This window comes from Mesoplodon bidens, assembly GCF_964165515.1.
Source record: "Mesoplodon bidens genome assembly, chromosome: 12".
NCBI lineage: Eukaryota > Metazoa > Chordata > Mammalia > Artiodactyla > Ziphiidae > Mesoplodon > Mesoplodon bidens.
Genome location: NC_138168.1, coordinates 62,557,537 through 62,572,612, shown reverse-complemented (window position 1 = coordinate 62,572,612; position 15,076 = coordinate 62,557,537). Strand labels below are relative to the sequence as shown.

Genomic DNA, 15,076 nt, shown 5'->3' with positions numbered 1-15,076 from the left:
GTGGGGAGGGATAAATTGGGAGATTGAGATTGACATATACACACTACTATATATAAAATAGATAACTAAAATAAGATAACTAATCTTTACAAAGGCTGCAAATGAACTTATCTACAAAACAGAAATAGAGTTACAGATGTAGAAAATAAACTTACAGTTATGGGGTGGGGGAGGGATAAACTGGAAGACTGGGATTGACACATACACACTACTATATATAAAACAGATAACTAATACCTACTGTATAGCACAGGGAACTCTACTCAATACTCTGTAATGGCCTATATGGGAAACAAACCTAAAAAAGAGTGGATATATGTATATGTATATCAGATTCATTTTGCTGTACACCTCAAACTAAACAACATTGTAAATCAACTATATCCCAATAAAAATTATTAAAGAAAAAAAAAGATGGGTGTGGTCTCTTCAGCCCACAGGCATCTACCAAAAATAACAGTTACTAGCTCATCAATTCAGACTTTATTAGTTCAAAATGCATAATAATTTTCTTCAATATTACACATTAATTCTAAATTACTCTTTACCCTGTAAATTTTCAATAATGAGTTCAAATATTAGTGTCTAAAATTCAGTCTTTTTTCATAACAAATGTGTAATATTTTAAGAATATGTTTCTTTTAACTTGAAAATTGAAAAACTCTATGAAAATTAGGTAAATCATACTATTCATGAACTATAATTTTCAACTATTTTTCAAGTTAGTTTCACTTCATAACATGTACTTAAACTTAACTTCTTTATCAACACTTTAATAATTAAATTTATGTTCTTTAAAAATTTTTCCTGGGCTGCTGCTGGTTCCACTGCGCTCCACGTATCTTTTTCTGAACGCAAGCTGCCTCATCATATATTTCACGGATGGCTCTTCCTATCATTGTAAAATGTGGTAGACAGGAATATTCAGTGACCACACTTTCAGAAGATGATACTGTGCTAGATCTCAATTTCTCAAGACCCTTACGGGAGTGCTACCAGAATGCCAGAAGTTACTTGGACTCAAAGTTAAAGGCAAACCTGCAGAAGATGATGTTAAGCTTGGAGCTCTCAAACTGAAACCAAATACTAAAATCATGATGATGGGAACTCATGAGGAGAGCTTGGAAGATGCCTTAGGTCCACCTCCTGACAATGATGATGTTGTTAACGACTCTGATATTGAAGATGAAGTAGTTGAAGTAGAAAATAGGGAGAAAAACCTACTGAAAATTTCCCACAGAGTAAAAGAGTACAAAGTGGAAATTTTGAATCCTCCCAGGGAAGGGAAAAAACCTTTGGTATTAGGTGTTGATTATACATTATTTGACCACAGTCTCTTGTGCAGAGACTGGGGTAGAATTAATGTGGCCATATCTTCATGAATTCCTAACAACTGCATATGAGGATTATGACATTGTTATTTGATCTGCAACAAACATGAAGTGGATTGAAGCTAAAATGAAAGAGCTGGGAGTGAGTACAAATGCAAATTACAAGATTATCTTCATGTTGGACAGTGCTGCTATGATAACAGTGCATACTCTAAGGAGAGGATTAATAGATGTAAAGCCTCTTGGTGTTACATGGGGAAAGTTTTCAGAGTTTTACAGCAAAAAAAACCCATCATGTTTGATGACATAGGAAGAAATTTTCTAATGAACCTACAGAATGGACTAAAGATAAGACCTTTTATGAAAGCACACCTAAATCGAGATAAAGACAAATAACTTTTTTTTTTAATCTGAAATACATTATGCAGAACTTTTAAAATTAACCCAGTACCTCAAGGAAATAGCAAAATTAGATGACTTTTTGGACCTAAATCACAAATATTGGGAAAGGTATCTCTCAAAGAAGCAAGGACAGTAGTTACAAGCTATACTGGCAGTTATTGAAGATGCTTGAGATCCATGAATTTCTTTTTGCTTTTATGCTAAAGATCATTATGATAGTGTTGGACATTGCAGTAAATGCAAGACTGCTTATACTTGTTCTTCCAGTTTTTTTCAAATTTAATTTTATATTTTTTGAAGATCATAGCGATATGCAAAAAAAAAAAAAAACAAAAACAAAAACATTTTCCCCCTGTATGAATATACTGTAACTCCTGAAAAATATTTTCTCCAGCATAGAGTACTGAGTTTTTTTCCCCACACACACACAAAAAGCTGACAAAAATGTATACTTAACAATGTCATTTTGTGACTTTGGAAACAAGTATGTCTTGTGTTTTTGTCTCACTGTGTTTTTACCTAAGCCCAAACCCAATTTGAAAATACTGTTTTTAAAACCAAAAAAAGAAAAGTTTTTAGTAAGAAACCTAGTTTGGTATGCTTAAAACCACTGAGAGTTTTTCTTATTCCTTTGTCATAAACACAATTTCTCTTATTACTTCACTACTTAACATCTCTAAATTCTGAGCTGTCTCAGTTTGGTGTGTATGTGTGTCAGTGTGCTTTAAGTAAAACTGGAAAATGTCTGCTCTGATAGATAGGTCATAGTGTGACAAACAGAAAACATGAGACTGAGGAATGAAACTAAGGAACAAGAGTGTGTTTCTTTGTGCTAGCCAAGTAGAAGCACTCCTGCCTAAAACCAATGTCCTAAAAGCAGTTAAAGGCAGTACATTTTGAAATGGGACGTATCACTGGTTCAGACCTAAAAAGCATGAACAAAAAGTTTTTGTCCTATTCCAGCTCTGTCTTCTCTAAGTGCAAACACTGTGTTGCAGTGAAAATATCTAGCCACAAGATTAAAAAGAAAAGGTTATTAGCAATGCTTATGCCTGCAGATATGTAATATGACCACTGTTTTGCGTTGACAGTATTGCTTTATACAGTTCTTCTATTTGAAAGGAATCTGATTCTTTCAAATAAATATGGTATGTATTGTTCTTACGGGGGACTATTTCAGTGATGTAAATAATAAATTCCTTTTCTTAAAAAAAAAAAATTTTCCTTCTTTCCATTAAGTCAACTAGCTCTGCCTCCTTTATGTTGAACAAATAAGAGTTTAATATTCCTGTATATGCACACACATATACATAGTTTATAACAATGTTCTAAGAAATGTATTACCCTGGTCAATGGAATATATTCTTCTGAAAGTTGTAATATATTTGAAAAATAGTTTATAATATATGACACAAAAACAAATATGACATTATTTTACTGATCCTGTTGGACTAAAGCAATACTAATCCTGAGGCATTCTTTTAAAAATAAATCTAATGAAGTGAAATATTAACAAAAATTCCATGTATTGAACATCTGGACTATCTGAACACTACACAAATTGAGGCTCAACTAAACTTCACTGAAATTTTCCATATACATATTCAAATATTTAGATGTCTTATAAAATTGCATAAAAACTATAATCCAGGGAATTCCCTGGTGGTCCAGTGGTTAGGACTCCGTGCTTCCACTGCAGGGGGCATGGGTTCGATCCCTGGTGGGGAACTAAGATCCCGCATGCTGCAGGACACAGCTAAAAAAAATAAAAAAATAAAAAACATAACCCAAAACAACAGTATACACACAAAAGATTAAAAGCAAGTGATTATATGAGTAGACAGAGTGCCATTCTATTTTCCATTTTTTGTAATGTTTTGTTTAAACGTTTAGAAAAGTATATATACATTTAAGAAACAGTCTCTGGCATCTAGAAAGGAATCACAGGGACAGTGGCTTTTTCTAAAATGACAAACCAACACCCTTGAGCTCAGAGTCACACTAAAGCTGGTGAGATTTCACATTCCTCACCACACAATGGATCTTTCATCAATACTGGAAACTGCCTTTGTGAGACTACTGCTAAGAATGGATGGAATTCTCAATGTTGCAAGCACCCATTGAATTATTTAAAAGAACAATGAATGAATGACTAATTAGAAATGTTTCTTGAGCTCAGACATATTTATATTACAAAAGGAAAGACCTGAATCTAGCATTCTCTCCAGAGCAGTTCAGGATGAACAGATTAAGTCTGTTAACTGAAGGCATGGGTTCCCAAATGCTTTGCCATCAAAACTGTTAGAGTTGCTTTCTCCTTGGCCAACTAATGATTTTAAATCCTACTTGACTCATGACTATTGTTTAAATGCTTGCTTGTTTGTTGTTTATACATACTTTGCTCCACAAAAGAAAAACTTAACCAACAATGAAATGGAATCTGATCCTCATGCCTCCCTCACCCCTAAAGAGGTGCACTTTTGAATGGGCAACTAAAAACGGCATAAAGACAATATAGTAAGTTTTTTTAAAAGTTATGTCTCAAAAGATCTCATACAATAGGATATCCTTTTTATAAGATTAAAACCAATGAAAAATACATATACTTGGGGAGAATACAAGGAAATAAACCCTGACTCAGGATGATGGTTAGCTTAAATGAAGGAAGGCCAAAGGATAGATTAATGAAAAGGACAATATGGTTAGATTACTACCAAGGTCCTAGCTTTTGTTTTGGGTGGTGGGTTCCCAGATGATTATGATATTATTTTAAGACAGATAAATAGATAGATAAAAATAAACCCAGCATGGAGCAATGATGAGAGTGTGTTATGAATCAAGGATTATTGAACCTGAAATGATATGACATGAAATGACCTGGCACGATATGAGAGGAAATGGAAATAAAAATTGTTTCCTTAACAACTGTTTTACTAACACCCAACTATGATCTCTGGATCATCTTTAAAAAGCACTCATCCAGGCTTTATAATTTTCTGCTTCTATTTCCCTAACATTTTCAATTGTGCTGCACAAAGCAATGTGTCCTCCAATGGATATGAGACCTTCTACCACCACCAATGGACTTTCTGCTCATAGAGCAGTACCTAAACAGGAAGGTAAAGAGGTAGCGCAGAGAAAAATGCTGCTGATTCATCTACTGATTCTCCGGAATGGGGCTGACAATGCCCACAAGCCTCCAAATAGGCAATTGGTGATTCTTATTAATTCACTCAATAGTTACTAAATGCCAACCACATGTCAAATGTCATGATAAGCATTGGATCCTTCAGACTTATGATTAGGACAGTCCTAACAAATACTTGAATCCAGTCCATCATCTTCCAGAATCAACATATTCCTCAGGTCAAAGAATCAAGATAACTTTTCCCACCCTTTATTTGGCTACTTCCCTATATAAGCAAATGCTGAAGCAGCTCACTTATAAAGTGAGGTTACACTGGCTCCCCCAAATTAAAAGATGTCAAATCTCTATTATAAGAATTGGGAGAAAAAAATTGCTTCTTCAATAGATGAGATTTCATGGAAGTATATCACTGTTTGTTTTACCTGCTATCTCCAAAAGTGGGGTTATGTGATCTCCTTCTGCCAGCTTCACAAATCCAACCTGATTTCCAAAAGTGTCAACCCCTTCAAAGGGCAAAGTCAAAGTTTTTCCTTGGAGGATTTCTTCCACAAATGGTTTTAATTCCAAAAGAGCATCAATACCACTGGTAAGAAATAATATATTTTTCAGTAACATATTAAGTAATAAAATATACAAAACCAAATGAGAAACAGTTTTAGAAAGATAAATTTTTATACTTGTACTAATTACTTTAATGCTCAAAATACCTTCAAAATCTAATCCATATGATCAAAATAAAACTAATATTAATTTTTAACAAAATCTGTAGAATTGAATTAATCTTTACCTAATTATAATTTATTTTATATTAAAGACACAAAAGAAGATGCTATGTTATAGTTCACCAAAAGGTTTTTAACCAAGGAAATACTGCATGGACAACTAAAAAAGAAAATTACTGACAGTATATTGCAGAAAAACCTAATACCTACAAAACATTATATTAGATTATGTGAAAGTTCTAGATTCTTGTTAAAAGTACTAACCAAACATTATATTAGATTACGTGAAAGTTCTAGATTCTTGTTAAAAGTACTAACACTTATATAGTATTTACTATTTGTGAGGCACTCTACTAAAATTTAAAATACATTATCTCTTTAAAATATAATAGTCTCCACAATAAGATAATTTATTATACTTGGGTTCAACCAAAGTGCAATTTATATTTACCAACTACAGCTACATAAGTCTGTTGTATCTGTTTAGCTTCTATGATTAAAGGGCTATTCTGTGTTTCAAATGTATTATTTTTCTTTCTAAAAATAAATGTTTACTATATTAGTGAATTAGACATTATAAAGTTTGGAATATTTTGAAAATTAAGATCAATTATTTCCATAGAGGAGTTTGGTATAGGTATTTTATTATGAGAAAAAAAATAAAATCTCACTAGAGGGCAGCAATTATTCAAAAAAGAAATAAGGACTTTATTATATTATGGAGAGGGGTTTTAGACACCCTTCTGGTGAACCACCATTAATTTAAATTATCTTGATCAGCAATTTGTTCGCCAGTAGTAATTATGTCAAATGTGTGAAAAGAAATTTAGGTATTTTTCTAGATCTTTCCTATTTCTAAATTAGTATTCGTATAAAATTTTTAACTGATTTTCATCCATAGCTCCCATACTGAGTCTTGTTTCTCTGTCAAAACAACACATAATACTTCAAAATAGCTTTAGAAATGTCAGCATTTCTCGTTGTACCTCCAAATCCACATCCAAAATCCAATCTTGCCTACCTGTATTTATGTTCATCCAAAAAGACACACTTCTGCTATAATACTGTCCTTCACCACACACTGAGTTAAAGCATGTGAAAACAGATCAGCCACTTCTGGCTCATCTACCAAAAATGAGGGGAATTCAATATACTCATTTTAAATTTAACTCTATATGAAAGCAGGCCATGCTAAAGGTCAGGATTTTTCAGAGACAGTGAATTCTATACCCCATTTTTCTTTAAAGAAATATAGACAATCTAAATTCAGCCCAGTTTTTCAGTTCTTCAGAATCATAAATCAATAAATTTGTCCTAATGAGATGTCACTGGTCACAGAGTGAAAGGAGTCATAGTGCCTATTGATAAATATCACTAACTTTCAAACTCTTTTAAATAGAGTATCTTTTCAAGAACGGTTTATGGTAAAATGAATACAGTACAGGCACGTAGGAAACAGAATTCGGAAACTAGAGTTCAGACCCAAAGGTTGTACTTAAAACTAAGATAGGACAGCATCTTTGCAAATCAGCATCTGGGCTAACATATTTCTATTCCTTTCTTCTGCACTGTGAGGACACAAAGGGTGATACCTACCTGAAGAAATTCATTAATTAAAAAAAAAAGTTTCTGGGGCTTCCCTGGTGGCGCAGTGGTTGAGAGTGCTCCTGCCGATGCAGGGGACATGGGTCCGTGCCCCGGTCCGGGAAGATCCCACATGCCGCGGAGCGGTTGGGCCCGTGAGCCATGGCCACTGAGCCTGCGTGTCCGGAGACTGTGCTCCGCAACGGGAGAGGCCACAACAGTGAGAGGCCCCCATGCCAAAAAAAAAAAGTTTCTGCACACTCCATATCCAATCCATTGATCAATACTTTCTTAAATACTTAAAATATGATACTAGACTTCGAAAAGTAAGAATATAGAACAAGAAACCAACAATATGTGTCTCTAGCATATTATACTGTATAGGATGAAAGATAAAATTTAAAAATTAGGGACTTAGGAAATCCATCATATAAACAATGTCTTACCAAGAAAGCCAATCAGTTTCACTCTCACTATACAGCTACCCAAAATGAAGCCACACCTTGAATCTCATCATCACCTAAAAGTCGATACTTATGCCACAAACACTTCCCTGGTTCCCCAAACTCGAAGCAAATCTTCTCTCCTTTGCAATTCCATTAATACTTTACACCAATTGCAACATACCACTTTTTACATTTATCTGTTATAGTTACTTGGGTCCGTATGACCTAGTCAACTACCTGGTATAATCCATGAGTACAAGACGCATTCACGGTTCATCTTTATTTTCCCCAAAGCGCTTACCTCAGTATCTAACACATGGTTGGAAATTAATGTTGGTTGAACTGTAAAATACTGTCTTGTCTATACAGCAAACTTCAACTATTACTTAGATCTTTCATTACAACTTAGTCAAGAATAATTGCTAAATTGCAAATATCTGGTCATCATTTTCCAGTAGAGCTGTGACTCCCAGTATCATAAAGTAGCATAAGAATGTCACTTTAATCCTTCAAACACAAAGTAGACTTGCTAAATATTTAATTTTTTACACAAAACTGAAATTTGCAAACAGACATTGTAAAACACGGGACTGAATGACTCAGACTGTCACTGTGCTCTGTACTGTAACTCTTCAACAAGTGATGCCACGATATAGGGCAACACAATGCTTCCTAATTCAGGATTGTCCCATGTACTGCAGGTGATTTAGTAACGCTGAGACCTGCCCACGGCACTCCTCAGTAATTGTGACTATCAAAAATACCCCCCAAAATATTTCTAAAAGTCTCCTAGAGGAACCTTCAAGATGGCGGAGGAGTAAGACATGGAGATCACCTTCCTCCCCACAAATACATCAAAAATACATCTACATGTGGAACAACTCCTACAGAACACCTACTGGATGCTGGCAGAAGACCTCAGACTTCATAGAAGGCAAGAAACTCCCCATGTACCTGGGTAGAGCAAAAGAAAAAACAGAGACAAAAGAATAGGGATGGGACCTGCACCAGTGGGAGGGAGCTGTGAAGGAGGAAAGGTTTCCACACACTAGGAAGCCCCTTCGCGGGCGGAGACTGCGGGTGGCGGAGGGGGAAAGCTTCGGAGTAGCGGAGGAGAGCGCAGCAACAGGGGTGCAGAGGGCAAAGCAGAGAGATTCCCGTACAGAGGATGGGTGCCGACCAGCACTCACCAGCCCGAGAGGCTTGTCTGCTCACCCACGGGGCAGGCGGGGCTGGGAGCTGAGGCTCGGGCTTCTGTCCGAGCGCAGGGAGAGAACTGGGATTGGCAGCGTGAACACAGCCTGAAGGGGGCTAGTGCGCCACAGCTAGCCGGGAGGGAGTCTGAGAAAAAGTCTGGACCCGCCGAAGAGGCAAGAGAACATTGTTTCGGGGTGCGTGAGGAGAGGGGATTCCTTCCCCATCTGCCCACAGAAGGCAGAGCACCACCTAAACGAGGTCCAGAGACAAGCACGAGCCGGTCTATCAGCTCGGACACCAGAGACAGGCATGAAACGTTAATGCTGCTGCTGCAGCCAACAAGAAGCCTGTGTGCAAGCACAGGTCACTATCCACTCTCCCCACTGGGAGCCTGTGCAGCCCGCCACTGCCAGGGTCCCATAGACCAGGGACAACTTCCCCGGGAGAACAAATGGCGCGCCTCAGGCTGTTGCAACGTCACGATGGCCTCTACTGCCACAGGCTCGCCCCGCATTCCAATTATAAATACGGTACCCCTCCCTCCCCCTGGCCCGAATGAGCTAGAGCCCCCAATCAGCCACTGCTTTAACCCCATGCTGTATGGGTGGGAACAGATGCCTGAGGACTACCTACATGCAGAGGCAGGGCCAAATCCAAAGCTGAAACCCAGGAGCTGTGCGAACAAACAAGAGAAAGGGAAATCTCTCCCAGCAGCCTCAGGAGCAGTGGATTAAAACTCCACAAACAACTTGATGTACCCTGTATCTGTGGAATACCTGAACAGACAATGAATCATCCCAAAACTGAGGAGTTGGACGTTGGGAGCAACTGTAGACATGGCGTGTACTGTCAGCAACAGTTTGGTTTCTGATTTTTTTTTTTTTTTTTTTTTTTGCGGTACGCAGTCTTCTCACTGTTGTGGCCTCTCCCATTGCGGAGCACAGGCTCCGGATGCGCAGGCTCAGCAGCCATGGCTCACGGGTCTAGCAGCTCCGTGGCATGTGGGATCTTCCCGGACTGGGGCACAAACCCGTGTCCCCTGCATCAGCAGGCGGACTCTCAACCACTGCGCCACCAGGGAAGCCCTTGTTTCTGATTTTTATCTTTATCTTAGTTTAGTGTTTAGCGCTTTTTATCATTGGTAGATGTCTTTATTGGATTGGTTGCTCTCTTTTTCTTTTTACTATTATTATTATTTTTTTAATAATCTTTCTTCATTTCTTTCTTTCCTCCCTTCCTCCCTTCCTCCCTCCCTCTCCCTCTCTTTCTTTCTCCCTTTTCTTCTGACCCATGTGGCTGACAGAGTCTTGGTACCCCGGGCCGGTGTCAGGCCCGAGCCTCCGAGGTGGAAGAGCCAAATTCAGGACATTGGTCCACCAGAGACCTCCCAGCTCCATGTAATATCACTCGGCGAGAGCTCTCCCAGAGATCTCCATCTCAAGACTAACACCCAACTCCACCCAACAGCCAGCAAACTCCAGCACTGGACACCCCAGGCCAAACAACTATCAAGACAGGAACACAACCCTACCCATTAGCAGAGAGGCTGCCTACAATCTTACTAACTTCACAGATACCCCCAAACACACCACCAGACATGGCCCTGCCCACCAGAAAGACATGATCCAGCCCCACCCATCATAACACAGACACCAGTCCCCTCCAACAGGAAGCCTACAAAAGCCACTAAACAAACCTCACCCACTGGGGGCAGACACCAAAAACAACAGGAACTACGAACCTGCAGCCTGTGAACAGCAGACCCCAACACAGTAAGTTAAACAAAATGAGAATACAGAAAAATACACAGAAGATGAAGGAGCAAGGTAAAAACCCACCAGACCAAACAAATGAAGAGGAAATATGCAGTCTACCTGAAAAAGAATTCAGAGTAATGATAGTAAAGATGATCCAAAATCATGGAAATAGAATGGAGAAACTAAAAGAAATGTTTAACAAGGACCTAGAAGAACTAAAGAGCAAACAAACAATGATGAACAACACAATAAATGAAATTAAAAATTCTCTAAAAGGAATCAATAGCCGAACAACTAAGGGAGAAGAACGGATAAGTGACCTGGAGGATAAAATACTGGAAACAACTACTGCAGAGCAGAATAAAGAAAAAAAAATGAAAAGAATTGAGGACAGTCTCAGACGCCTCGGGGACAACATTAAACGCACCAACATTTGAACAATCAGGGTCCCAGAAGAAGAGAAAAAAAAGGGACTGAGAAAATATTTGAAGAGATTATAGTTGAAAACTTCCCTAATATGGGAAAGGAAATAGTCAGTCAAGTCCAGGAAGCACAGAGAGTCCCATACAGGATAAATCCAAGGAGAAACATGCCAAGACACATAATAATCAAACTATCAAAAATTAATTACAAAGAAAAAATATCAAAAGCAGCAAAGGAAAAGCAACAAATAACATACAAGGGAATCCCCATAAGTTTAACAGCTGATCTTTCAGCAGAAACACTGCAAGCCAGAAGGGAGTGGCAGGACATATTTAAAGTGATGAAAGGGAAAAACCTACAACCAAGATTACTTTACTCAGCAAGGATTTCATTCAGATTCAATGGAGAAATCAAAGCTTTACAGACAAGCAAAAGCTAAGAGAATTCAGCACCACCAAACCAGCTTTACAACAAATGGTAAAGGAACTTCTCTAGGCAGGAAACACAAGAGAAGGAAGAACCTACAAGAACAAACACAAAAAAATTAGAAAATGGTAATAGGAACATACATACCAAAAGCTACCTTAAATGTAAATGGATTAAATGTTCCAACCAAAAGACACAGATTGGCTGAATGGATACAAAAACAAGACCTGTATATATGCTGTCCACAAGAGACCCACTTCAGACCTAGGGACACACACAGAGTGAAAATGAGGGGATGGAAAAAGATATTCCATGCAAATGGAAATCAAAAGAAATCTGGAGTTGCAATTCTCATAACAGACAAAACAGACTTTAAAATAAACACTATTACAAGAGACAGAGGACACTACATAATGATCAAGGAATCAATCCAAGAAGAAGATACAACAATTGTAAATATTTATGCACCCAACATAGGAGCACCTCAATACATAAGGCAAATGCTAATAGCCATAAAAGGGGAAATTGACAGTAACACAATAAAAGTAGGGGACTTTAACACCCCACCTTCACCAACTGACAGATCATCCAAAATGAAAAATAAGTAAGGAAACAAAAGCTCTAAATGGCATATTAAACAAGATGGACTTAAATGATATTTATAGGACATTCCATCCCAAAACAACAGAATACACTTTATTCTTAAGTGCTCATGGAACCTTCTCCAGGATAGATCATATCTGGGTCACAAATCAAGCCTTGGTAAATTTAAGAAAACTGAAATCATATTAAGTATCTTTTCCAACCACGAGGCTATGAGACTAGATATCAATTACAGGAAAAAGTCTGTAAAAAATACAAACACATGGAGGGTAAACAATACACTACTAAATAACCAAGGGATCACTGAAGAAATAAAAAAATTCCTATAAACAAATGACAGTGAAAACACAACGATCCAAAACCTATGGGATGCAGCAAAAGCAGTTCTAAGAGGGAAGTTTATAGCAATACAATCCTACCTCAAGAACAAGAAAAATCTCAAATAAATAACCTAACCTTACATCCAAAACAATTACAGAAAGAAGAACAACAACAAATAAAAAACCCCCAAAGTTAGCAGAAGGAAAGAAATCACAAAGATCAGATCAGATATAAATGAAAAAGAAATGAAGGAAACAATAGCAAAGATAAATAAAACTAAATGCTGGTTCTTTGAGAAGATAAACAAAATTGATAAACCATTAGCCAGACTCATCAAGTAAAAAAGGGAGAGGACTCAAATCACAGAATTGGAAATGAAAAAGGAGAAGTAACAAGTGACACTGCAAAAATACAAAGGATCATGAGAGATTACTACAAGCAACTATATGCCAATAAAATGGAGCTCGAGGAATTAGGCTCCGTGACTTCAGACCATATTACAAAGCTACACTAATCAAGACAGTATGGTACTGGCACAAAAACAGAATTATAGATCAATGGAACAGGACAGAAAGCCCAGAGATAAGCCCATGCACCTATGGTCAACTAATCTGTGACAAAGGAGGCAAGGATATAGAATGGAGAAAAGACAGCCTCTTCAATAAGTGGTGTTGGGAAAACTGGACAGCTACAGGTTAAAGAATGAAATTAGAACACTTCCTAACACCATACACAAAAATAAACTCAAAATGGATTAGAGACATAAATGTAAGGCCGGATACTATAAAACTCTTAAAGGAAAACATAGGCAGAACACAATATGACATACATCACAGCAAGATCCTTTCTGACCCACCTCCTAGAGAAATGGAAATAAAAACAAAAATAAACAAATGGGACCTAATGAAACAAAAGCTTTTGCACAGCAAAGGAAACCATAAACAAGACGAAAAGACAACCCTCAGAATGGGAGAAAATATTTGCAAACAAAGCAACTGACAAAGGATTAATCTCCAAAATATACAAGCAGCTCATGTAGCTCAATATCAAAAAAACAAACAACCCAATCCAAAAATGGGCAGAAGACTTAAATAGACATTTCTCCAAAGAAGATATACAGATTGCCAACAAACACATGAAAGGATGCTCAACATCATTAATCATTAGAGAAATGCAAATCAAAACTACAATGAGGTATCACCTCACACTGCTCAGAATGGCCATCATAAAAAATGTACAAACAATAAATGCTGGAGAGGGTGTGGAGAAAAGGGAACCCTCTTGCACTGTTGGTGGGAATGTAAACTGATACAGCCACTATGGAGAACAGTATGGAGGTTCCTTAAAAAACTAAAAATAGAACTACCATATGACCCAGCAATCCCGCTACTGAGCATATTCCCTGAGAAAACCATAATTCAAAAAGAGACATGTACCACAATGTTCATTGCAGCACTATTTACAATAGCCAGGACATGGAAGCAACCTAAGTGTCCATCAACAGATGAATGGATAAAGAATATGTGGCACATATATGCAATGGAATATTGCTCAGCCATAAAAAGAAATGAAATTGAGTTATTTGTAGTGAGGTGGATGGACCTAGAGACTGTCATCCAGAGTGAAGTCAGAAAAAGCAAAACAAATACCATATGCTAACACATATATATGGAACCTAGAAAAAAAAAATGGTTCTGATGAAGCTAGGCACAGGACAGGAATAAAGATGCAGACATACAGAACGAACTTGAGGACACGGGGAGGGGAAGCTGGGACGAAGTGAGAGAGTAGCACTGACATATATACACTAGCAAAATGTAAAACAGCTAGCTAGTGGGAAGCAGCCGCATCGCACAGGGAGATCAGCTCGGTGCTTTGTGACCACCTACAGGGAGGGTGGGAGGGAGGTGCAAGAGGGAGGAGATATGGGGATATATATATACATATAGCTGATTCACTTTGTTATACAGCAGAAACTAACACAACATTGTAAAGCAATTATACTCCAAAAAAGACGTTAAAAAAAAAAGTCTCCTAGAGAAGGCAGTCCCACCTCCACTGAGAAATGTAAACATTATAATACATTGAGAACATACCCACCCCCTCACCCCAACCCGACTGCACACCACTTAACAGTATTTCTAGTCAGTTCCGTGTCCATCAGTAGAGGCTACTGAGACACAGGAGGCCGTCTGTACTTCCAGAAGACTAATCTCTCCCGCCCTTCACGCACTTGTGCTCATCTTCTCCCTCCTGTCCCCGTCCCACTCCTCTCCCTCTACCTCTCCACCTTTCACAATCACACTCCATGGAATAATAACAGAAAACTGATTAGTTCTGGCTTGTCTACTGACCCGCATTCGCTTAATTCCTAGGACTGCCAGTTTCCTCCAATGTATAAAAAAGGTGACCTTTCTGTGCTGCCCGACTCAGAACACTTGTTAAGGAAATAAAATAAAATAACATTTGTTTGGGGAATCGTGGCTGAGGAGCAGAGACTGAAATATATCTACAGGCCATAGCCAAGACCCATTTCCGGTAAGAGAGATAAACCCTAAACGTATCAATCAATGGTAACTCAGTCTTCTCTGGTTTAAAAAGGTCTCTTTGGGGTACAATTATTCAGTTGATTCAAACCTCCTTTCAGGATTGTTTTTCCCTTCCCTCTCCCCTCCTCCTTCCCAGGGACTCCAGCATACTCTTATAAGAGGACTGA

General features: G+C 37.9%; 1 protein-coding gene and 1 pseudogene across 6 annotated transcripts in view; one reads left to right on the top strand and one right to left on the bottom strand.

The window, feature by feature from the left end:
- The window catches only part of AKAP7 (A-kinase anchoring protein 7), a 129,982-nt gene that overhangs the window by 88,170 nt on the left and 26,736 nt on the right, over positions 1–15,076 (bottom strand). For all 5 annotated transcript variants that reach the window (XM_081250632.1, XM_081250630.1, XM_081250631.1 and 2 more), the window contains one exon: positions 5,304–5,464. In XM_081250632.1, the coding sequence (XP_081106758.1) occupies positions 5,304–5,464 (161 nt within the window). The remainder of the gene's footprint in view (positions 1–5,303; positions 5,465–15,076) is intronic.
- LOC308625956 (ubiquitin-like domain-containing CTD phosphatase 1) lies at positions 865–2,057 on the top strand (annotated as a pseudogene). The gene is made up of 2 exons: positions 865–1,725; positions 1,760–2,057. The product of its transcript is annotated as a ubiquitin-like domain-containing CTD phosphatase 1 (transcript).